The sequence below is a fragment of the Ursus americanus genome, chromosome 9, assembly GCF_024610735.1.
Source record: "Ursus americanus isolate L20-20 chromosome 9, mUrsAme1.1.p, whole genome shotgun sequence".
Classification (NCBI taxonomy): Eukaryota; Metazoa; Chordata; class Mammalia; order Carnivora; family Ursidae; genus Ursus; species Ursus americanus.
In genome coordinates, this window is record NC_142135.1 from 51977352 (window position 1) to 52003105 (window position 25754).

The following is a 25754-nucleotide window of genomic DNA, read 5'->3' on the forward strand; positions in this document are numbered from 1 at the left end:
ATAGGGAAACACATTTACCAGTTTATTAAAGGTTACAATAAAGGATATGAATCACCAGCTAGATGATGAGATAAATAGGCTGAGGTATGTGAGAAGGGCATGGAGCTTCGCCCTCTTTCAGAATGTGCCATTCTCCGCACGTCCACGTGTTCACCAGCCTGGAAGCTTTCTGAGCCAAGTCCTTTTGGGTTTTTATGGAGGCTTCTTTGCATCATCAAGATTGAGTAAGGCTGCCATTCTCTGATTCAGCCTCCAGCTCCTTCACACTCCCCAGTGGGCATGGGTGGGATGAGGGTGGGACTGAAAGTTCCAACCCTCTAATCACATGGTTGGTCCTTTAGGCAACCAGCCAGTCCCCCTGGGTGGGAAGTCACCTTCCTTAATAACAAGAGATACCCATTTCACCCTTACGGCTCTGTCTGAAGCATTTTCAGGAACTGTGGTGGAAGACCAGATGCACCTACCTGGTCATGTGAATGCCTACATACGTATCTCTCCTATCGCACGTGTTAGCAGCCTCCATCACCTGGAGCCCGTTAGTGACGCAGACTCTGCCTGGTAATTAGACCCTCAGGTCATTTGAATGTGATGTCCTGGCTCAGCATCTGGTGCTTAACTCTAGTCCAGCCCCCCCCCATAGAAAAGGACACAGGCTTTGGAGGCAGACCACCTGTTTCCTAATTCCAGCTGCTTCACCAAATAGTTTCATGTGGGTGTGGATGTTTACAAAAACTCTCTTTGCTTTGTTTCCCATCAGGAAAATGGGCACAGTCCATAACACCCACCTCACAGGTTTTGAGGCTTACTTGAGAAAGTATGTAAATAATGGAACATCTACCCTTGTGATTTTAGATTGAGTTTTACATTTAAAACTAAGTACTTGTTTTGTTCTTGGTTCACGGTACTCTCTGTGTGTGCTTTGGGGTCCAGGTTTGCTTAGGTAGCATTAGTCGGGGAATGAAGGTCGTGTTCACTGACATTTCTTCCCTTCCCTCTCATCTCCCTCCTCACTATCCTGACTGTGGAGCGAGTTCCTCCTGGCCTTCCTCCAGAAAGATGTGACCTGCAAAGGGTGCGATGGTGAGACTTCTTGTACAGGAGAGGGTCCATCAGCGGCTACTTCTGTGGGAGATGGAGAGAGCCCTCCTAGCTCTCCAAAGTGGCCAGGAGCCAGGATGGGCCTGGATATCTACTCTGTGACCGTAACTAAGTCCTGTTACGCCACTTCCTCTTACATTGTTGTCACAAGGGCCCTGCTCCTTTCAGCTCCGGCCCGCTCAAGGCTGTTTAATCCTATACAGAGTTCTTCTCAGTCATTAAAAAAATTTTTTTTCAAAGCTGCAGAAAGGTTGCAAGAATAAGAATGATAAAAACAACACTTGCATGCTCTACCCATATTATTCATTCGCTGTTAACATTTTACCCCATCTGCTATGGTTCTTTGTGTTTGTGTATGTATGTGTACACACACATATTTTTTTTAAAGATTTATTTATTTATTTATTTATTTATTTATTTATTTATTTATTAGACAGAGACAGCCAGCGAGAGAGGGAACACAGCAGAGGAGTGGGAGAGGAAGAAGCAGGCTCCCAGTGGAGGAGCCTGATGTGGGGCTCGATCCCAGAACGCCGAGATCACGCCCTGAGCCGAAGGCAGACGCTTAACGACTGCGCCACTCAGGCGCCCCCACATAATATTTTCTGAATCATTTGAGAGGAGGTTGCATACTTCATGGCCTTCACTCCTTAATCTTTTCGGTTTGTATTTTCTAAGAATAGAGATATCCTCTTACATAACCCCAGTTCAGCTTCAACTTCAGTAAATTTGATATTGATATAATACTTTGATGTAATCTGCCTTTGTATTCCAGTTTTTCTAACTGACCCAGTAACATCCTGCATAGAATTTCTGTTTTCCTTTTGGGGCAGGCCTTCAACAGACTGGGTGAGGCAAGTCCATGTTGGGGAGGGCAATCTGCTTTACTCCTGTCTACCCATTCGAATGTTAATCTCATCCACAAATGCCCTTGCAGAGACACCTACAACAATGTTTAACCAAATCTCTGGGCATTTTTGTGGCCCGGTCTGAATGACATACAAAGTTAAGCACCACACATGGACTCTTGGATTCCTATTTTCAGTAATTTATAATCCACTGCTATCCTTAATTCTGTTGTGATGAAATTGTCGTATATTTGGCCAGCTGGAGCTCCTTCCAGCTGTCTGCTGTGTCACTGTGACATGTCCACAGTGTCTGGTATCCGTGGACTGCCTCTCCTACTGATAATGATGTCATCTGTCTGTGTGCCCTTCAGGGCCCCTCCAAGTGAACTGTATGTGTGGGGTAGCTTTTACATCAGGCTCTCCCTTAAATATCTCTTAAAATTAGGGAGAACCTACCCAGACATATTTGAGTGAAGTGTTAATAGGCAGGTAGAAACTTAATATTCTTTATAGTCATTTTTACTTACTCCATTTCTATTTGCAATAACATGAGTCATCTAATGGGTTATTGTTCTGTAGTATGCATTTTACTGGCTGCACTAAATTAACTTCTGAGCTGCCCAAGGCCTCCCTCTGCTGGCAGTACAGTGTAAACACTTTCTGGGGTTGTAGGATAGGGTTCTTCTGCCCCTTTTCTTTCTTTTGGTTGGTTTACCTCTTTCCGATTATTACACGATTATGGATCATACAGTACAAACAGTTTCGGAACCTGGTTTATTCACTGATGATATCAAAAATATCTTTTCTTATAAAATCTATACATTTCTACATCATCATGTTAATGTTTTGATAATTTCATATTACATGAATTAAATTTAGCATTTGAATAATTCAGTTTTAGTAGGCATTTGTTTTTTTTTCCCATTTTAAATAGCACTAAAACACCTCCTACTGCCATCAGTTTGGGGGAGGGGTTCCACATGTGAATTTTGGGACCTTTGCACGGTGATTAGGTTCAGACGAGGCCAGGAGGAGGATGCCCCAGGATGGGATTAGCGGCCTGGTAAGAAGGGAGCTAGCTCTAGCTCTCTCATCACCATGTGAGGACACAAGATGACAGCATGTGCCAACCAGGAGAAGGGCTGCCACCAGGAATCTAATCAACTGGCACCTTGATCTTGAACTTCCCAGTCTCCAGAACTGTGCGAAAGAAATGTATGTTGGTATAAGCCTTCCAGTCTATCATAATTTATTACAGCAGCCCAAACTAAGACAAGGTACTTAATACAGACACACATGCAATGTAAGCCACAGCTACCTCCACACTTCTCACTATCCCTCAAAAATCCCGTGTCCTTGACCTTCAGTGTTGACATCCAGTGTCACACCTCAGAGGAGTCACTGCCAAGTATTCCTGCTCTATAAGGAGGCACCACCGAGGGCTGTTCATCCAACTTGCACTGTCTGCCTTTTACTGCTTTTCCTCTTCTTTTCTCTCACTGACCGCACCCTACTTCAGACCTACCCGGAGTGTTCCAATCCAGGGAGAGTAGATATATATTTTTTTAAGATTTTATTTATTTATCGGGGAGAGAGAGAGAGAGCGCGCAAGCAGGGGGAGTGGCAGGCAGAGGGAGAAGCAGGCTCCCCGCTGAGCAGGGAGCCCCATGTGGCACTCATCCCAGGACCCTGGGGTCATGACCTGAGCCAAAGGCGGACACCAGGCACCCCAGGAGAGTATATTTTTATCAGGGCAGTTTGTGAAGGTAGAATACTGCCTTTTTTTGTTATGCGGTGATAGACCATTGCCCACCTACGAGAGGGGGTGGGCTCTATTTTCACCTCTCTAATAGAGGAGCCATTCATTCTATAGCAGCAGAACCTTCCGGTGCTATCCCTTGAGCAAAGGCCACGGTTAACAAAAAAGGGTCTGCTAAGAGACTTGTGTCAAAGAAGGCGAATTTGGTGACTTAGAAATTCTGCTTCCGAGGTTCCTGAGGCCCAGGCACTCTGCAGGGCGTGTGCTGCGAAGGGCAGTGTGTTGCTCCTGTGTGTTTGCACGCAGGTTCATTGCAGACTTGCAGGAGCGTGGCCTTAAACCAGGAGGGGCCAGACTCCCTGGGAGCTTTCCCTTCAGAGCTGATCCTCTTGGCAGCCTAAGTAGCTAAAACACCATCTTCCCAGGAAAGGAAAGGGAAAAGAAAGAGAAAAGGAGGGAGGGCGGAGGACAGACTGAAATTTTTGTTACACTAAGCCAGACATTAGATAAAGTAATAATGGAAATACAGCTTTATTTCTATGCGGACTTGTACTTAGGAAGCTGATCACTAAACCAGGAAGCTTGGCTTTTAGGACTCTGTTGTAATCCAGGGTGGAAAAAAGTATCACCCAGATGGCTTTTGGAGGAGATTACTGACTGGTAATCCTTCCTTGTCCTAGAAGATTAAGTCTGCCCTGGTGTAGCTGTGGTCATCTGACCGGTTTAAAAAAAAAATTGTGGTTTCTTGTCATTGTGCCAGTATCTGACGTTTGCTTGAACTGTTTGTACATCTGGGCGATACGGCAGAACCGGACCCTCCTTTATTTACCAAAGAAAGCTCCGCTCCCCGGTGCGGGTGCTTCCACTGCTGACCGAAATCAACAGCAGGTGGTGAATAGAGCCCTGAAGTTGCTCCAGATAAGTCATTTATTAAACAGGCCCGCTTGTCTTGAGGGCGTGAAGGCTGTGAGAAAGGAATATCACACCTGGGCCCGGAAGCCAGGATCTTCAAACCCTGGGGTTGATTTCTTCCCCAAGGTGGCTTGGGAATATGACCAGAGCGGCACTCAGCTGAAGAGTACCAGAGGGTTACAAAACGATGCGTTCTGCATTTGTCTGGAATGGACTGTAGACAGATGGATTTTTATGAAGATTACCAGTCCCCATTTGACTTTGACGCGGGAGTGAACAAAAACTATCTTTACTTGTCTCCTAGCGGAAATTCGTCTCCATCTGGATCACCTACTCTTCAGAAATTTGGTAACTATTAATTTGTGTACAGAACTTGGACACAACCCTGGGTTTGCTTGGCTTTAAAATGATCAGCGTCAAGAGCTACCATGGTGTTGCAGTGTTGAAACTAGTGAACAAAGCTGTTGCAGAATCCAGGCAGAGAGAGGTGGCTCGTTAAATAGTTAGAATATGTTTATTTATACGTAAAACAGGAACCTTAATTTTAAAGGTTAATATGAGCACTAGAGTTCTTCGGATCAATTTGAGTTCATTGACTAAATCACAAAAAAGGGAGACTCTGAAGGTCTTTGCTTGTGGCCATCTATATGTAATTTATTAAGGACCCCCTCCCCACCCCTGTTTTGTCTTTGTTAAAATGAGGCTTGGGCATCTGAGGCCCTGACTACATTTAAGGCCCTGCTAGTGGACATCCTGGATTTTGTTCTGGAATCTGAGAATAGTAGACAGAAATACTTAGGCAAGAGATTTTTTTAAAAAGAAGAACTCAGTATTGCTGTACCTTGGGAAGCACTCATTCCTTCACAGGTGCCAGTATGACTCGTTCTGCAGGCCAGGTACCGGGCAGGGAGAGTCTTCTTTATCCGCACAAGGCAGCAGGAGGCTGGAAGCAGCCTGAGCAGTCATCCGGGCCAGTTCTCTCTTTCTGCAGCGAAAGCCTGGAGAACCCCCTAGAAGACCTGCGCTGTAGCTTGCCAGAGAAGTGAGCAGATTTTCCTAGAAGTTAATGTTTTCCTTATTAATGAAGGATAGGTTGCAGTGTGCTGTTTTTACGTTTACAAAGTGGGTGATTGAGAACGAAGCAGTAAAGGGTACAGCAGGAGACCTGGGTGTTAAGTATTTTAGGTTTTATACTTGCTGACAGTAGACGTTCCTCTAACCATTGGTTGCGGCTATGGCTACCTTTGGGGTCTAGTTTGGAGTTCCAGGCAGGGAAGAATGTTGAGGATACCAGGTTAGAGCTCGTTTCTGCAAGTGGGACTGGGAGGTAGCCATTAGAGGTCTGCAGGGAAGCACTCTCCCCTGCTACCCTTCCCCTGTCCCCGGGGCCCATCTTTGACCTCCGTAATATAGGGGATCTCCCCTATGCCTGGCCCCTAAAAGGGTGGCATCATCCATCCTAACTTCTAAATCCTACGTACAAAAAATGCCTGAAGAGCAACACATGGGGGACCCCTGGGTGGCCCAGTCAGTGAAGCGTCTGCCTTCGGCTCAGGTCATGATCCCAGGGTCCTGGGATCGAGTCCTGCGTCGGGCTCCTTGCTTGGCAGGGAGCCTACTTCTCCCTCTGCCTGCCGCTCCCCCTGCTTGTGCGCGCTCTCTTTCTCTGACAAATAAATAAATAAATCTTAAAAAAAAAAAAAGCAACACACAGTAGGGAGTTTGAGCTCGATGACGAGTAAAGCCCAGGGGACAAGGGGCCACGGAAACAGAGGCTGCAGTTACCTGACCTCAGGTAGGTCTTGGCGGTCGGTGTGCGAGGGGCCGCGATTTGGGGGAAGATTTACCTAGCTTGTTTTAGTTCTCCTCCACTCTCCTTGTGTCTCTTTTCACCTCTCTTCACTTTTCCCAGTTGCAGTAATTGCTGCCTTTGGATGTTTTCTGTTAAAAATAAAGCAGTTTGGGGGCGCCTGGGTGGCACAGCGGTTAAGTGTCTGCCTTCGGCTCGGGGCGAGATCCCAGCGTTATGGGATCGAGTCCCACATCAGGCTCCTCTGCTATGAGCCTGCTTCTTCCTCTCCCACTCCCCCTGCTTGTGTTCCCTCTCTCGCTGGCTGTCTCTGTCTCTGTCGAATAAATAAATAAAATCTTTAAAAAAATAAAAAATAAAAAAAAAAATAAAAAATAAAGCAGTTGGAAAGTTGGAGATGTCTCCAGGCAAATTTCAAATAATTGTCTTTCCAGTTCTTAGTAGCAGTCTGTAGGAGTCCGGGCTCATGATATTAAAAACAAAATTATTAAAAAAAAAGGGCAAGCGAACAACAAAAATTAAAAACAAACTCATGTACCCACTAGTGCTCAAGTTGAGCAGTTTGCTTTAATTGGAAAAAAGGAGAGGGCGAGCATTAAAACAAACAGAAACTACCCGAAGCAGTCATTGAGTAAGAACATGGTGATTCTAAAAAAACCAAATAAAAGACGATCTAGAACAGTAATCAGCAGTCTCCGTGCCGGAGACCCCTCAGGGCACAGGAGGCCTGCAAATCCGTTTGAACAGCAAGCATGAGGCGTGGATGGAAGGAATACTATGTTTTGGGTGCGTTTGTACTCTTTGTATTTCTAAGTAGGAGCTCTTAGGACGGATATATTATAAATACGTTTAAAAGTTCATGTGGCTTTTGGTCATTGTGCATTTTCTCTTTTCTTTTTTTTTTTAAAAGATCTATTTGTTTTAGAGAGAGTGAGCGAGCTGGGTTTGGGGGAGGCAGAGGGAGAGGGAGGGAGAATTCCATGTAGACTGCGCTAAGCGGGGAGCTCTTCGCGGGGCTCAGTCTCATGACCCTGAGATCACGATCTGAGCGGAAATCAAGAGTTGACTGCTAACGAACTGAGCCATCCAGGCACCCCCACCGTTCATTTTCTTAATCAGCAGACACGTAGTGCACGAAAGGGACTGATGTTAAAAGGGCTCCTGCTCAGAAGGGTTGGGAACACTGATCTGAGAAACATATTCTTTGATATTTATCCAGGCCATCATGGGGCAAATGAGAAAGTAATGAGATTTAATCTGTGGGCAGAATGTTCCTAAGAAGCAGTCTGAGTGAAGCAGAGGATGAGGGCCAGTAGCTGGAACAAAGAGAGGTCTTTTATTAGGGATTTTTAAACGCTTTGATATAACCAACCTACATTCAGAGCACCTTATACGTCTTGACCCACAACCCTCATCAGTACAAATATCAGTAACCGAAGAATTCTGTGAAAACAGAACTTACCTTGACTCTTTGTGATGTACTCTGATATCTTACACTATTCCATTTGTTCTTTTTAAAATGCTCATTTGGTACTGCTAAGTGGATTTCACAGCCCCTGGTTTGAAAAACGGATTTTTCAGAATCTGGAATGTACATTGCATTAGGGACGTTAGTCTTTTTTGCTCACTGGTCTTCCCTACCACCCGAAGTAGTGCTTCACATCTGTGGCTCAACATCTACTTGATGAATGAATGAGTGAGCGAATGAATGGATGAATGAAATGAAACTGACAAGGACTAATTCACACTCTAGTCCATTTTCCAGATGTGAACGTTGAGGCCAGGAGAGATGTTGTGAAGCCCCCACATCACAAAGCTCAGTTAGCCCCACTGGGCCTCACGCGCATCCCTCGGTCCTCAAGCCAGTGTTTTCTTGTTTTTTGATCACACTCTCCTGGCCTCTTTGGCGACGGATATTACACAACAGGTTCGTCATTCCAGGTGTGGTCTTTCCTCCGTCAAGGGCTTTACCGTGGAGGGAGTGTGTGGATTCTTCACGTACCACTTGGATGTGTACGTCCATTCTGTCTTTGCGCTCGCTGGTCAGCACAGCTGTCTCTCAGCTCGTGGCCCTTGCTGCATTTTCTCTTCCCTTCGGTGAACACCTACAAAGATAATTTCCCAAGCCCTATTAATGTAGACCCACTCTTCCTCTTACCATTTTTTTTTTTTAATGTACAGAAAGATGCAGCCCTGTTGTATAAAACACCTTTGGTTATTTCTAATGACTTCAGGAAATAGGTTCAGGAGCCATTTAAGAATCTGACATTTTAGGGGTGCCTGGGTGGCTCAGTCGTTAAGCGTCTGCCTTCGGCTCAGGGAGTGATCCCGGCATTCTGGGATCGAGCCCCACATCGGGCCCCTCTGCTGGGAGCCTGCTTCTCCCTCTCCCACTCCCCCTGCCTGTGTTCCCTCTCTCACTGGCTGTCTCTCTCTGTCAAATGAATAAAATCTTAAAAAAAAAAAAAGAATCTGACATTTTAATTTTATGCTATCATATTTGAAACTCTAAAACACTGAAAAAATAAATAAAACTGGAGTTCTCTTAGCTCAGAGTCCTTCTTTTCATTCTGTTTTATTACCCTTTTTGGTTTCTACTCTGTGTCATTCTCACTTCTTTTTAGGGAAGTCATTATTACTTCTTCAAAGTTAGGTGTAATTAATTGTGAAAGTCTTTTTTTTTTTTTTTTTAGGTTTTATTTATTTATTTGACAGAGACAGACAGCCAGTGAGAGAGAGAACACAAGCAGGGGGAGTGGGAGAGGAAGGAGCAGGCTCCCAGCGGAGGAGCCTGATGTGGGGCTCGATCCCGGAACGCTGGGATCACGCCCTGAGCCGAAGGCAAACGCTCAATGACTGCGCCACCCAGGCTCCCCTAATTGTGAAAGTCTTAAATAGCAAATGTATGGTTTACAAAATAAAAATCAGAGCAGAATTGAAGTTATGAAGAACTTCCTTATTCCTACAGAGGAAATTTAAGAATGGAAGTGACTTCCTCCCTGGGGATCCCCAAATTTCTCCATGGCTGACCTTTGATCTCTCTTTTGTGGAGTGCCCTAGTTACTCATTTTACACTTGATTGGGGTTGGGAGGACAGATGGTTCTGAAGTTATCAACTGAAGGGTCCCCCCCTTTTTTTTAAGATGAAAAAGATTTAAGGGTCAGTTTAGGAATTTCTGGAGGAGGTGAGTAAAGCATTTGAAAATACTGATGGGGGCGCCTGTGTGGCTCAGTCTTTAAGCATCTGCCTTTAGCTCAGGGCGTGATCCCAGAGTCGTGGGATCGAGCCCCGCATCGGGCTTCTCCTCTGGGAGCCTGCTTCTTCCTCTCCCACTCCCCCTGCTTGTGTTCCCTCTCTCGCTGGCATTTTGGCCACAGCTTGAGCCAATTTTGAGATGATTCTGGTTTTCACAACTGCAGTTGGCTTTGGGGAGGGACTACCACTGACATCAAGCGGGTAGATGCCTGCATGCCACCCGGGATGATGCCCGGGACAGCCCCCAGCACAAGAATTCACCTGCTCAAAGTGCCCCTCATGCCGTGATTGAGAAGCCCTGTGTTAAGTAGATCCTTTGTTGTTAGAGTTTCTTAAAAGAGAAGGATCTTCCTTTGTTGTGGGGACCTCCAAATATTCCTCTGCGTCCGCTGGCATTTTATTGCATTCGGAAACAGAAGATTCAGAGAGTAGGAGCCCCAAGCACAGCCTTAAAGAGGAAAAATAACTTTATTATCTTGTGATCTTTTTGGCTGGTACCACTAAAGACATTTTGAACTAAATGTTGTTATCTCTTCTTGTGTCTCTAGGTTTTAAAAAGGCACACATTTCCTCTTGCTTGTGCTTAAGTAAAACAGTTCTTAGAGCCTGAAGTTTTCTTATTCATACCGTGGTCCTAAAACCATTGTTGTCTCTTTAAAGACTGTGTAAGAGAGGTGTATACAGTTTTATTTCCTAGAGAAACTTCTAGGGCTCAATTAATACTCTATCAAATTCTCTCTTGAGTAGGCCCAGTGTTAACTAAATAGCATATATCTTAGACTCCTCTTCTGCCACTTCTTCCCTCCTAACTGCATATCCTGGGAGCAGCTGACATCATATTCTTCCCTCTGTAATATCACTTGCGCCCCCCCGCCCCGTAAAAGCATGGTGCTTTTGATTGTGAACACACCTTGTAACGCGAAGGTATATGACCTCCAAATGTAAGAATCTTTGTATAGATTATGTATGAAATGGAAATTGTATTTCTTTAGAAAAATGTCATTTCACGTGTTTTATTATTTTTATTTTATTTTAAAAAATTAAAAAATTTTGTGTCTGTTTTAAATAGAAAAGCCTGTGTAAGTGAAACCAATAAAGTGGGAATGAGATATAAAATAAAAAGCTCAAGATAGAAGGAAGACAGTGAAGGGAGACTACATTCTTCTCTCTCCAACTCAGCTGGGTACCTTCCTGTAATCGATTTATTCGGAGAGTGCTAATGAGCGGCTGTGCACCAGATACTGCGCTGGGCTGAAGTGGCAGGATCGGAACACAGTGCTAAGGTCAAATGTTGCGCAGCCCATCAGGCTGTGTTCTAAGGACAGTAGACATTCCAGAGTGTTACACCCAGAGCCAGGCCTGGGCACGGGGTCCAGGGAAAGCCTCCAAGAGCAGGAGACTTAAAACTGATTGATTGACATGAAAGGGACTTGGAAATAAGGAGGGGGTTTCCAGAAGAGAAAATAACATGTACAAAGACATTAAAAAGAGAGAGAGAGAGAGAGCATAATTTGGAAAGAGACGGTGGAGGTTGCTGTACGCCATTGTGAATGTTGTTCATGCCACTGAATTGTATGCTTAAAAATGGGTTAGGATGGCAACTTTTATGTTGTATATTTTACCACACAAAAAATAAAATGGGCAAAAAATATATGGGAGGCACTTTATTTTACTTTTTGAATTAATATATTACTTTACAAAAAGCACGTCTTCGTAGGAACTGCAGGTTGGAAGATGTCTTGAGTGTGCAGGGCGGGTAAGGGCAGTGGTGGGAGATGAAGTAGGTGGGCTCCAGGTTGCACAGAGCAAGAGCTTTCCTGGGACGTAGGGAAGCCCTAGAAGGATTTCAGGCAAGGGAGTGCCGCGGTCGCAGTCAGGCTTTAGAAGCTCACTCTGGTGGCAGGGTGGTGAGTGGACTGGAGGGACGGACACCATTAGGGAGCTTTAGGGGCAAGAATCTGAGCAACAAATCGCAAGAGCCCCGAGTCAAGGCAGGAGTGGTGAGTTTGGAGGGGAGGCATGAAGTAAATGCCTGGAGGAGTGAGTTGAAGCCTTATCTCAGCGGTTAGAAAAATCCGGGAGGTATCACAGGAGAGGAGATTCCAGACCAAGGTTCAGTGCTGATGCCTTGGAGATGTCACATGACGTCATGACTGACAACTTTTTCATGTTGACGATGAAGAGGGGAGGCGGATGCCAGGTGACGGGGTTGACAAGAGATGGGAAATGAAGAGACCTGTGAGCCGTGCGTCATGGAGGAGGAGACAGGAAGTAACTGGGAAGACTTAGAGCACATGGAAAAGTGGGGCAATAGCACATCCTTACTGAACACTTAATATGTGCCCACCCTCCATGTTCATAATCCTTTAAACTGTTCTTACAAGAACCTGGAGAGCCAGGTGGTATTGCGGGTTGTTTTTTTAAATATGTAATGGGTTTTGGGGGGGCTCAGTTTCCTAGGGCTGCCATAACAAAGTGCTCCAAACTGAGTGACTTCAAACAGAAATGTGTTCTATCTCTGTTCCGGAGGCTCAAAGTCCAAAATGAAGGCATCAGCGGGCCATGTTCCTTCTGTAGGGAAACCCTTCCCTGCGTCATCCTGGCTCCTAGTGGTTGCTGGCAATCCTGGCGTGCCGTGCGTTGCAGCTGTGTCCCTCCACTCCGCCTCCATTATCACGGGGAGTAGTCTCGGCCGCTGTGTGCCTGTTTGTTTCCATGTTGTTCTCTCTGGGTTTCTGTATCTGGCTTTCCTTCTTATAAGGACACATTGGATTAGTGCCCACCCTCACTTACTGTGATTTCATCTTGACTGTATTTTCAAAAACCTGTTTCCAAATAAAAACACATTTGTGGGTCCTGAGGAGTTAGGAAATGAAATGTCTCTTTTTGGGGGACACAGGTCAACCTACAGAGCCATCTAATTTCAAAGTTCATGCTTTATCTACTCTTTAAAAAAAAGTGTCTGCCTCCTATTTCCTCATCTTATTCAATAAAGTGTTTAATATGAGGCAAAATTTTTTCAGATCTGAAATTATATGAAAATGGCTACAAAGTTTTTAAACGATAGTTATAGAAAGTCTTGAGGAGAAGCAGTTGGTCTTAATTGGGTAACAGGTCAAAGGTGAGCCGAAGGGAAGTGTTTGGGTGGGGGCTCCAGGGTGGGGTGGCATGGGCTGTTTCCTTAGCTCCTGAGCAGAAGGGTGTTCGTCGAACTTTTAATTATGCCTTGATTTTAACTGTAGGTTCAAAATTTGTATTTTAAAGAGGCTTTTTTGCTTCTTTCTCTTGTTGAAATTTTTGGGAATATATGTCAAATAGGTGGGCATGCCTGGGAAAGTAAAGAGAAACTTCATTTGAATAAATCTTTAACCAGTAGATCGGTTCAAATACAGCATTAACATTTGCTCTGTTCTTGGCACCGTGAGTACCGAGATGAAAAGATAAGAATATGACATCAGGACTTTATAGTCTGGACGTAAGGACGTGTCCTTCCCCACAGTGCTTGCTCGTCACACACATTTCCACTGCCGTCAAAGACCCAATAAGCACTTCGTTTTGCTCAGATTACTAACAAGTTCTCAGAATTGGGGAGTATCACATTTCATGTCTTCCAGGACACTGTGGATTTTAGGGTGTACCATTATAGTATTTGTTCGGTAAAGGGAAAAATTGCTGCAAGTTCGAAGACTAAAAGACACTGCTTTAATTTTACTTAAAGTTTTTTATGCTTATTAACATTCTTTTCAATTTACTCAGACATATATGTTGACCATAACACTCCTGTGCCTATTTTTTAGAGTAAACCAAGTTACAGTTTTCCTGAAACACCTTCCCATGCATGGCCTAACTTACCAGAATTGCTTTTCAACTGGAATAATCCATGTCTTGCTTTATTTTCCTCACACAAAGTGTGATGCAGACTTTCTCGAAAGAGAGGTCTGTGAAGTTCTCAGTCCCTGACACCCATTTTGCACATTTTGGAGCACGTGTACAGGTGACAAACAACTACGCCATAAGGACTGCTTAACCAGTTGGCTGTTGAGTGCATCTCGAGTTCAAAGTTGTAAATGTAAAGGGAAAAAAAAGTGTCTTAGGATTGCTGGGGCATGATCCCCAGGCCTCTGTTCATCTTCCCTGTCGCTCCCCTGGCAGTGGGACTCTCACCTGGGCACCCAGCCATTTGCCTGTTGGTGGGTTCCAGGCTCTGTCTGCTACATAACTCTTCAGAGGGGAGACAGGCGGCTCTGTTTGCTTGCACAACTACAGGAATTGAGGAGGTGGCTAAAATGGTAACAACCAGAAGGAGCAAATTATCCCCAATTTTCCATCACTTTGGCTCTATAATGATATCCGATATCCGTGACTTTCAGCCAGGGGTCCACATGTGTTCTTAGACCCTCAGGGGACGTTGGAAGCCCCTGGGGAGAAGGCCCCAGCCCTCTGCTTCCAGCTTGCCCTTTGTCCTCCCTGCTCCCTGGAATTTCTCTAAGAAAAAGTATGCATAAATGATGTCATGTATTTGGACCACTTAGTTCAGATTGGAATATACGTAGAGTGCACTCTGTGGTGGAGGCTGTGGTTCTTAATAATTTTCTTAAGTCGTGACTGTCATGTTTTGCCAGTGATTTTGATATCTGCCTTTCTGTTCTTCCTTTGTAGTCTTCATTTTTCATACCGCCCCCCCAGTTTGATGACCCTAAAACAAACCGCACCTTAAAATTTGAATGTTGATAATTTGCTGCCACCTACAGGCTGATGTGGAAAAAGTAGAACCTGTAATTAATAAATTACTAATGACTAGGAATATAAAATCTCAAGGTCATCTTGGAAGTCCTGTGGACAACTACATGACCCCCTTTTCTGAGACATTTATTTTCCCTGGTAGCCTAACTAAGTACTTGAATAGTAGCAGAATCCCCCTAGATTCTTTCTGGAATTGGGCAGCTGTATATAAAGCATTATTAGTAATTAGATATTACATTTTTCTCCTTAAGCAGATTTGCAAACTAGTATTTATTAAAAAGCATGAAAGAGCCTTTGTTTTTTAAGGCATGGTTTAGCACCAGAGTTTTGTTGGACTTTTTTTTTTTGAGTCCTGTTCTGGTTGGAGAGATGGGAAGTCTGAAGAAAACATTAAAAATAAAATAAAGAATGTTTATAGTTAACTCTGTTGTGGTTCTTACTATATTGTCTTATATGATTGTTACCATATACTCCTCTCCCATCCTCAATCTCATACTCTCTTGTCACATAATCTAGCGTAGGGGATACATTAGCAAGCATGCATGGGCCTTTCTCTGTGATTTCTGACCGTACATACCTTATCCATAGTTCAATTTGGCTGGAGTTGGAGTTCGAGGTTCTGGTGGCAGATGGCAGGGGATGGGTCCAGTAAGGCCGCGTGCTAAACCTCACGGTTGAATTTTGTCTGGAAAACAACAGGGAACCAACCGCGAAAGGATTGTAAGCTGGAGAGTGACACGATCAGATTTCTCTCACAGAAGTCTTACTTGGGCAGTCTCAAGGTATTTTAGAGGGGCCCTACAGAAGCAATTACTCATTGAGCTTTTCCATCTACTGACCGTACCCGTCACATATCGTCTGCGCATTAGAAGGCTGAGTCATATTCTGTGTGCCGCTCCAGTTTGTGTGTTTTTGAATTGTCTTACTTGTGTTACTTCTATTCCTTTAACAGTTCTGTAAACACCTTTCAGGTTGGCACTGTTTTGGTACTGTTATGCTAATGATGATTGCTGTTATAATTATTAAGCGCCATAGCGGTTAATATGCATAGAGCCTGTAACAGGTGTCTTCGTACCTCTTACACAGTGGACATACAGGTTGTGTCATTGATTCATATACTTCTTTTAGGTTGGCCGTGGCGCTGGCTGCTTGTTGAACTGCGTGGTTTTTCTCCCTCCTTCCTTTCCGCCTGCCTGGGAAGTCTGGCATCTGCTGCCTGGCACCTTGCTCTGGGCGGGACGCCGCGTCGCTGCTATGGCTGCACTAGCACGTCTCAGAAGTGGACGTGGGGGTGGTGGTGGTCTGCGGTGCCCACTGGCAGAAAGAGGCGAAGAGCAGGAAAAGGAGGAGACCTTTCTCTGGTTCCCTACGCAAAAAATCTGTTGCCAGAGGAGACTGTGAAAACCCAGACCCCTGTGACGTGGGAATGCATGGGCAGAACTTGGCTAGGATAAGGCAAGTGGGGCCAGCAGCCCCGGCCTTAGCTGTAAAATTGAAGAGGGCACCAAAATGCTCTGCCATCAAGACCAGTAATACGTTAATGCAATTTTCAGAAAAATTAAAATGAAAGCATGATGAACAAAATGCTCAACTTTTAAACAGAGACAAGATCAGGAACGGCACTGTGCAAAGCCATTTTGGAGCCTGAGGCGGAAGGAAACGTCAATGATACTGAGCCTATTTAAAATTTTGGTATTTTGTTCATTATAGATTCTTTGAATTAACTTTGATTTTTTTCAAAATATTGCATTAAAGTATTAAAATTATACTGAGTTTTTGGTGCCACCTTAAATTTTGCACCCAAGATTTGGGCGGGGGGGGGGGTGCTCGTTGACCTCACCCTAGCCTTGTGCATGGTTGGTTGGGCAGAAGGGAGGGGAGAGTTGCTGAAGGTCACGTGCCTCCCTGGCCACTCGAGAAGTACCAGGTTCTTCAAGCTGAAGGACCCATAGTGGTTGACTCTATTCCAGGGGAGTGGCTGTGCCTTGTTGGTCTTAAATAATGTGGAAAACTTCTGTGTTGCTGTTGGTCATTTCTGTATACGTTAGGACTTTTCAGGGTTATTGGATTATATATATAATTTTTTTTTAACTTCAGGAAAGGGTTTCCTACCTCCACTAACAATGGAAAGAAATGTAATAAAATTCCTTTCTTTCTTTCTTTCTTTCTTTGGAATAAAATTTCTGTAGGTGTTGAGTTTGTTCAGTTCTTAACTGAGATTAAGTACTGGATTTGATTAGCACAGGAAGCTATAGACATTTACAAACCCCTTTCCTTGTTAGTGTGAATTATTAGTCATGCTGATTTACTAGGTTAGCATTTAAAGCCTTGGCAAGATCCCATTCTTGGCTCTTAACTCTTCTGCTTTGCAGTAACTATATTGTGACTGAGCAAAAGACCAGAAGCTACGCGAGTGCTGTATTTTCTAAATTCATATTTTGGCAGAGTATAATTTGGTGGTTTTTAGTGGTAGCTCAGACTTTTCTTTTTGTCCTTTGCAGGAAGAGCCAGATCATTTGAAGGTACAGAAAGTTGATACGTGGGTCCAGTCGAATTGGTTTTTTTCTCACTGGGGCAGTGGAGGAGCCTAAAGGAGAATTTTACTTAGCTTTTGTACCTTACAGACCTTTTTTTTTTTTTAAATCCCCAACAAGGTCTGCTGAGAACAGACCCAGTACCTGAGGAAGGAGAAGATGTTGCTGCCACGATCAGTGCCACAGAGACCCTATCGGAGGAGGAGCAAGAAGAGCTAAGAAAAGAACTTGCAAAGGTAAAGCAGCATTCCTTTTGGAACTTCATGCTTTGCGCTTAAACCATCATTTGTGTTTCTGAAGCACATGGTAACATCTCATCCTCCGTTCCTGGGGAGAGAAAGGAACATACACTTACTTGTCCCAGAGGTCTGGAGTGGGGGAGGAGAAACAGAAGAGCGTGCTATCAGTTTGTTTCTATATGAATAAAGGGATCTAATGAGTGACGTGGGTGTGAGAAGTCGGATGTGAAGGACGAAACGATGAGAGGAGCACTAGTGAATATCGCCAGAGGGGCTGCCCTGAGTCTAATGCACTTGGCATTTCAGCTGCACCAGTGACTTTGTTTTCCCCTTTGCTGTGTTGTGGATGTAAGTCGGCACTTCGAACCTTCTTTCCCTCCCTCCCTTTCTCTCTCTTTCTCTTCTTCTTAAAATTAACCATTGAGAGGTGTAGGATTCCATGGCATTTAGCACGTTCGCAGCCTTTTGCTGCTGTCACCTCTGTGTAGTTTCCCGTTTCCATCACACCCAGGGGAGACCCGTACTCATTAAACTGGCACCCTGAATCACACCTCCCTCGTCCCCTGGTCCCCTGGCAACAATAACCTGCTTTGTGTCTTGTCTCTATGGATTTACTTATTCTGGATATTTTGTTTAAGTGGAATCATTCATGTTACTTTTTGTATGTGGCCTCTTTCACTTGGCATAATGTTTTTGAGGTTCATTCTTACGGCATGTATTGTGTATTGGTACTTCCCAGGTTTTTTTTAAAGATTTTATTATTTATTAGTTTATTTGAAAGTGAGAGAGAGAGCGAGTGTGCATTTTCAAACATGATCTAGGGGGAGGGTCAGAAGGGGAGAGAGAGGGACAAGCAGAGTCTGTGCTGAGCGTAGAGCCCTATGCAGGGCTTGATCCCACGACCCTGAGATCATGACCTGAGCCGAAATCAGAAGCTGGAGGCTGGACTGACCGAGCAACTCAGGCGTGCCTGGTACTTTATTATTTTTTTATGGCTGAATGATATTCCATTATATGTGTTTACCATATTTTGTTTATCTGTGTGTTGATGGATGTTTTGGTGGTTTCCACATTTTTACTTTTGTAGATACTGAGCTAGGAGCATTTGTATAAAAGTACTTGTATGAATACCTATTTTTAGTTCCTTTGGGTATGTACCTAGGACTGGAATTGCTAAATCAAATGGCAATTCCATGTTTAACTTTTTTGGGGAACCACCAAATTATTCCCCACAGCAAGGACACTATTTTTCATCCCAGTCTGCAATTTCTCTATACATATTTGCCAATATTTTTGTTTTCTGTCTTTCTGATTATGGCCATCCTAGTGAGTGTTAAGTGGTATGTTGTTATAATTTTGATTTGTATTTCCCTAATGACCAGTGATATTGAGCATTCATATACTTATTAGCCATTCTTATATCTTCTTTGGAGAAATGTCTATTCAAATCCTTTGCCCAGTTTTTCTTTTAATTGTTTTTGGTTTAGTTTTGTTTTTGTTGAGATATAAGAACTCTTTACATATTCTGGATATTAGACCCTTATCAGATATATGGTTAGCAAATATTCTCTCCTGTTCTGTGTGTTGTTTTTTCACTTTCTTCATAGTGTCTTAATGCACATAAGTTTTAAATTTTAATGAAATCTAATTTTTCTTTAGTTGCTGGTGCTCTTGGTGATATATCCAAGAATCCCATTTCCAAAGCTCAGAGCATGAGGATTTACCTCTATGTTTTCTTCTAAGACTTTTAGCTCTTATATTTAAGCCATTGATCCATTTCAAGTTAATTTTTTTTTATGGTTTGTGGTAGAGGTCCATCTTCTTTCTTTTGCATGTGAATATTTAGTTTTCCCAGTGCCCTTTGTTGAAGATACTACCCTCAATGAGTGCTCTTGGCATCCTTGTGAAAAATCAGTTGCCATTGATATAAGGGTTTATTTCTGTACCTTCAGTTCTATGACATTCATCTCTGTGTTTATTCTTCTGAGAGTACCACACCATTTTGATGACTATAGCTTTGTAGTAAGTTTTGAAATTGGGGAGTATGAGTTCTTTACCTTTTTCTTCTTTTTCAAAATCGTTATTTAGGGTCCTTTACAATTTCTTATGAATTTTGGAATCTACTTTTCTACCCATAAAATGTGCCCTTGGGATTTTGATAGGGCTTTTATTGAATCTGTAGATTGATCTAGGGGAGTATTGGCATCTTAGCAATATAAAGTGTTCCAGTCATTGAACATGGAATATCTTTCCATTTATCTAAGATGTCTTTAATTTTCTTTTAGCGGTGTTTTGTAGCTTTCAGTGTACAAGTCTATTATTTCCTTACATTTATTCCCAAGTATTTTATCCATATGTTATGGATACTAGATCCTTCTCAGATATATTCTTTGTGCTTTAAAGGTCCTTCTTTTATATATATATATATTTTCCTATTTTTAAAATATGTGTATTTTATTTTATTCTTTTATTTTTTTGAAATGGTACTTTTAATTTTTTTTATTATGATATGTTAGTCACCATACAGTACATCATTAGTTTTTGATGTAGTGTTCCATGCTTCATTGTTTGCGTGTAATACCCAGTGCTCCATGCAGTACATGCCCTCCTTAATACCCATCACTGGGCTAGCCCATCTCTCCTCTAAAACCCTCAGTTTTGTTTCCCGGAGTCCATAGTCTCTCATGGTTCATTTCCCCCTCTGCTTACCTTCCCCCCCCTTCATTTTTCCCTACCTTCTCCTACCGGTCTCCCTGCTATTCCATATGTTCCACAAATGAATGAAACCATATGATAATTGTCTTTCTCTGCTTGACTTATTTCACTTAGCATAATCCCCTCCAGTCCCATCCATGCTGATGCAAATGTTGGGTATTCATCCTTTCTGATGGCTGAGTAGTATTCCATTGTATATATGGACCACATCTTCTTTATCCATTTGTCTGTTGAAGGATATCTCGGCTTCTTCCATAGTTTGGCTATTGTGGACAATGCTGCTATAAACATTGGGGTGCATGTGGCCCTTCTCTTCACTATGTCTGTATCTTTAGGGTAAATACCCACTAGTGCAATTGCTGGGTCATAGGGTAGCTCTATTTTTAACTTTTTTGAGGGACCTCCACACTGTTTTCCAAAGTGGCTGTACCAACTTGCATTCCCACCAACAGTGTAAGAGGGTTGCCCGTTCCTCACATCCTCTCCAACATTTGTTATTTCTTGCCTTGTCGATTTTTTACATTCTAACTGGTGCAAGGTGGTATCTCAGTGTGGTTTTGATTTGAATTTCCCTGATGGCTAACAGACACATGATAAAATATGTGTATTTTATATACATAATATGTAATATATATGTTGCATTAAGGAATGGTAGCTATGATGTGCTGAGCTGGGTATGTTGGCAGCACAATCTAACCAACAAAGGTGGGGAATGCACTGGATCATGTATTGTTCAGTAAGATTTATAGTGGTCTTTCTCCCCAACTGTCAGTAGGGAAAGGAAACTTCAGAGAAGTGTCAAGGGATATTTATCTTTTAAGTCTGTTCTTTGGAGTATTTGAAAAGTTGGAGTAGGGATAGAGAAGGAGGTATTGGAAAGCAAGTAGTGTGCAATGAGAGTTAACCAGTAAACTGAGAAGTGGAGCCTGAAGACCTGGGTTGAAATTCTGGTTCCTACATTATTAGTTCGATGACTTAGGGCAAATCATTTAATTTACTTGATTTTGAACCTCATTCATCCATTGTTGCCTTTTTCTTTTCATATTCCACTTAAATGTGACTTCCAAAACTGGCCCAGAATGAGAGGTCTTGTCTGACAAGCAAGGAGGGTTATCCTTGTTCTGGACCTACATTCTAAGTAATGCCCTCTTAAGAACTGTTTGTTGGGATGCCTGGGTGGCTCAGTGGGTGAAACATCTGCCTTCGGCTCAGGTCATGATCGCAGGGTCCTGGAATCGGGCCCCACACCAGGCCCTGCATCAGGCCCCGCATCATCAGATTCCCTGCTCAGCTGGGAGGCTGCTTCTCCCTCTCCCTCTGCCCCTCCTCCCTGCTTGTGTGCGCATGAGCTCTCTCTCTCTCTCTCAAATAAAAGTAAGATCTTAAGAAGAAGAACTGTTTGTTTTGCTAGCCACTTCACATTTGATTTATTCTTCTCTCCTTTTGTTGAGTACTATTTTTCTTCACTTTGTGTTCCGTAAAGATTTAATCATCAGTGAAAACAGTTTATTTAACAACCCTTTATGTTGTTTTTATTTATTTTATCTTTTAAATTATTTATTCGGCAGAGGGAGAAGCGGAGGGAGAGGGACAAGCAAACTCTTGTAAACGCGGGGCTTGATATCAGGACCCTGAGATCATGCATGACCTGAGCTGAAACCAGGAGTTGGACACTTACTTAACCGACTGAGCCACCCATGTGCCCCCACTATATATTGTTTTCAAAGGCCATGCTGTCTTTGGAATCACTGAACTGTGAGGTCGAGGCTGAGAATATGGCTTTGCAACAAGCCAAGAGAAGCATCTTTCTAAGGGTCTTGAATATTAATGACCATCCCACTTTTTCAACTTCCTGGGACAAAAGGTCTCTTCTGAGTGAGCTCTCTTTCTCCCTGCGGGTCTGCCCCTTGCCCTCTGTTTTTCAGACTCGGGCTTTGCTTCTGCTCTGTGAGTCGTTTTCTGTTCTCCCTAGCTTCTGCTTAGAGTTTTGGCTGCCTCAAATATATTTAAGCTTCCATATCTCCTAATCTCACTGTGCCTTACCTGTACTTTAGGGCTTCTTTATCCAAGTCTTCCCAGTGTTATCTCAGTTTCTCAAACTGGATTCCTGAATGAGAGAGACCATGATCAGTGGAGCATCTCTTTTAACAGCAGGCACGTCACTGGGTAGTGGCCACTTGATGGGTTGGCTGTTCTTGGGTCAGGGGCCTACCTCTAACCGTCCAGCTAAGGCTGGTCAGTCAGCATCAGGGGGTCCACATGGGACTTCTATGGGGCTGTCTGGGGGAGACGGTTTGATTTATTTCTGGCTGTGGCTTTGGCAGGCCCTGGGACAGACATTCCAGTATAAACTCATGAAATACACAGGAAGGTTGGACTTTGGCTTGGCTGTGCATGTTTTGGTGGGGAGTGGGGAGTAGTTTGATTTGGTTCACAAATACGAGTTCTGTGGGCATTCAAGTGGAAGTGTCCAGCTGGAAATGCAGACCAGGGGTCAGAAGAGTGGATGGTATGATAATTTGAATATTATCTGTGTGGAGGTTCGAGCCCTAAGCTTCCATGAGATAGCTGAGTAAGGAAGTGTAGAGAGAGAGAGGAGAAGCCTGAGGACAACTCAAGATAGAAATATAAAGAAGAGAAAAGAGGGGCACCTGGGGGTCTCGGTTAAGTGTCCGACTCTTGATTTTGTCTCAGGTCATGATCTCAGGGTTGTGAGATGGGACCCCACATCAGGCTCTGCGCTGAGCGTGGAGCCTGCTTGAGATTCTCTCTCTCCCTCTCCCTCGGCCCCCTCCCCCGATCCCCACTTGTGTGCTCTCTCTCTCTCTCTCCAAAAAATAAAATAAAATAAAATAAAATAAAATAAAATAAAATAAAATAAAATAGAAGAGGAAAGAGAAACTCTGAAGGAGAGATCAGTATGTAACTAGTTTACTTAACAATGTGCTATATGTTGTTTTTAAAAGAGACAGATAATTGAATCAAAAAATGTTTTTAAATGACTCTAGAATTTTGAGTACAGTTTTGCACTAATAATCTTCACTTATTGAATGACTCTTGCTGTATTTTTACCCCAACCCCCTTCCTCATAGGTAGAAGAAGAAATCCAGACTCTGTCTCAGGTGTTAGCAGCAAAAGAGAAGCATCTAGCAGAGATCAAACGGAAACTTGGGATCAATTCACTACAGGAACTAAAACAGAACATTGCCAAAGGCTGGCAGGATGTGACAGCAACATCTGCGTACGTTCCCTTGATCATACATTTTTCTAGAGAATGTAGAGGACACTTGGCTTCTTTTGTCTGGGCAGGAGAATTGAAAAGGGATAAGGATGCTTCTGCAACTTTCCTTTGTACTACACAGGGCTCTCCCCGCCCAGCCCTCAAGTGTACCTGACTCTTCTCTAACTGGCCTTCCACACTGTTCTAGGGGATAGAAAGAAAACCAGCCTCGTCTGTGAGTGGAAGTAATAACATTTAAGTCCCAGCAGTCTTATATATTGACTTGCCAGAAATGCACACGGGTCACACAGTCCTCAGGATGACTGAAGAGGGTGGAAGGTGAGCCCGTAGCCTGAGATAAGGAAGCAGGATCAGGTAAGGGTTGAGGTCACAGAACTCAAAAATGTGGGGGCAGGATTTGAACTCAGGTTTGACCAAGTACAGAGCCAGTCTTTCTTCAGCCTGCTCTCTAGAAAGCATAAGACTCTTAGTTCATCACCTCTGACAGGGGCTGGTGTCAGAGGCCCACCCCTTAATCTTCTTGTCTTGTTGGTCACACGGATTGTGATAAGGCATTACGACCATGCAGTTTTGTTTCCCAGCACAAGGAGGAGCAGGCCTCTGGGAACAGATTCTGAAGTGTGTTCTTTCTCATCTGTGTCGTTAGTCCCCTGGGCTGAGCTGGTGACCAGTAGCAGTGAGGCTGACGGCATCCTGACATGACAGCACGAGGGTGTCCACCCCCTTTGAGCCACTTTCTACCCACATAAGACCAGGAAACTATTCTGTGACTGTGTATCACCATAAACTTTCTGTTTAAGTAAAAAGGCCTGAGCATCCCTTTCTCTAACACGAGGATCTTAACCTCTTCGTGGCTACCGTATTCGTTTGTTTTTATTTTCCCTTCACTGATCCCTGGGTAGATGGGAAGAGCGGGGCTGGTAAATGATAGCTTTATGTTCTAGCAAATATCACACTGAAGTCACTTTGAGTGTCGCACCTTTTACGTGCTCTGCTGAGAGTCCTCAAGTCCTTATTTGGTAGCTCTGTAGACATGCAAAATTTAAAAAAAATTCTTTATAGCCCATACAATTTATTTGAATAATAAAGTACACATGGGCCTTACTTTGTTTCTGGTCCCTTTTTAGGAGATAAAGTTACAAAAGGCATGTGAGGAATTTGATTTCATTTTTGTTTTGTTTGGCTTCGATGAAAAAGAATAAGGGGTATAATTTCTTTCAGCCTCTGGCTCATTTTCCTCTTTTCTCCGTGACTGTTTTTGCCCCGTCCTACCCTGATTTCCTTGGCCCCCGGCTCCACGGCGTCTGTCCGTGTGGCCGTCCTTAGGCGCTGCCCGAGACAGCGCCTGAATGAGGGGTAAGGATCGGGTGACGTGATCATGCCCACCTGGTGGTTGGGAGGAGTTCGGATGTTCCAAAAACAAAATTTGTTTAATTTTGGAGAGCTCTCCAGGAGATGGTGATCGTGCTTTAAATAACTGCTGTTAGGAAAGGTTAGCTGAACTTTTCTTTGTTCTTTTACAATTCAATGTAGATACAAAAAGACGTCTGAAACCTTATCTCAAGCTGGACAGAAGGCATCAGCTGCTTTCTCATCTGTTGGATCAGTCATCACCAAAAAGCTGGAAGACGTAAAGTATGTGCTCATTTTTCCTTGATCATTGTAGCTGAGGCAAATGACAGTATGCCGTGGTTACATGTATTTCCCGACTTTGCCTGTGGATAAGGCGGCCACGCCTTCGAACGGGACCTGAAATATTGCCTAGATGATCTTAGCTGTAGCCTTCCGTCTTCTAGGCATAGCATTCAAAATAATCGTCTTACGAGTACATTTAAGGTTGTTGGAAATTCTGGCTGTGTACTTTTGTCCTTTTAGTCCTTCCTGATCACGCAGGGTAAGTACGTCTCTCATAGTTGCAAGTCTGTGGTTGTGGGCCGAGCCTGTTGTCCTGCTGGGGACACGTCCAGGAGCACTGACTGCACGCTTGGACTGAGACCTGCCTTCGGTTCTGTGTGGGACATTGTTGTACTGTGGTGTGATTACAACACGCTCATCTGTGGACTGATGTGTACTAATTTGTATGCTCTCTCTACATCCACGCTTAGGCCCAAATCTTGGTATTGAGCTTTGCTTTTCATTTTGCATTTATATTTTAGATGAGTCTGCAGAATTTTTGTGGCAATTTCAATAAAACCACTTCACAGTGCTTTTGTGTGTCCCCCATCCTGCCCCCCCCCATGTGGAGTAGAATAGCGCTGAAAGTGACAAACATGGTTTAAATTTGCTGTGCTTCTGTTAGCATGAAAGTTCTTTTGTTTTACCAACAAAACCCGCAGATCGCATGACTTTGTGTTTTTCATTTGTGGGGAATGTAGCTTTTACAACCAGAATTCTGTCGGTTGAACACGTTTAGCAGTCAATTATATTATATACTCTGTACCAAAAAACCAAATGACTTGTTTACTCAGTCTGGACTATCATCATTGTAAGAACTGTGTACTAAACATAACTCACTGGGATTCTTCTGGCAATTTATATACATCTCGTAGGTGCTCTCCTTGCTTTTATGCCGACTTCATTGTATAGCACGTTAGCGTCC

General features: G+C 43.6%; 1 protein-coding gene and 1 long non-coding RNA gene across 6 annotated transcripts in view; one reads left to right on the forward strand and one right to left on the reverse strand.

Annotated features, from left to right (window-relative positions):
• Positions 1 to 25754, forward strand: part of TPD52 (tumor protein D52) — a 98651-nt gene that overhangs the window by 56320 nt on the left and 16577 nt on the right. For 2 of the 5 annotated variants that reach the window (XM_087864788.1, XM_087864787.1), the window contains exons 2-4: positions 17081 to 17196; positions 23007 to 23155; positions 24689 to 24790. In XM_087864788.1, coding sequence (XP_087720914.1) covers positions 17081 to 17196; positions 23007 to 23155; positions 24689 to 24790 — 367 coding nt within the window. Of the gene's footprint in view, positions 1 to 4523; positions 4966 to 17080; positions 17197 to 23006; positions 23156 to 24688; positions 24791 to 25754 lie in introns of those variants that run through there. The other 3 variants (XM_045806074.2, XM_087864786.1, XM_045806071.2) reach the window with 3 other exon arrangements.
• On the reverse strand, positions 11342 to 15787 carry LOC148109468 (uncharacterized). The gene is made up of 3 exons (XR_015725816.1): positions 15502 to 15787; positions 15004 to 15111; positions 11342 to 13011 (listed from the first exon to the last, which is right to left on the reverse strand). It is a non-coding gene; the product is annotated as an uncharacterized LOC148109468 (long non-coding RNA).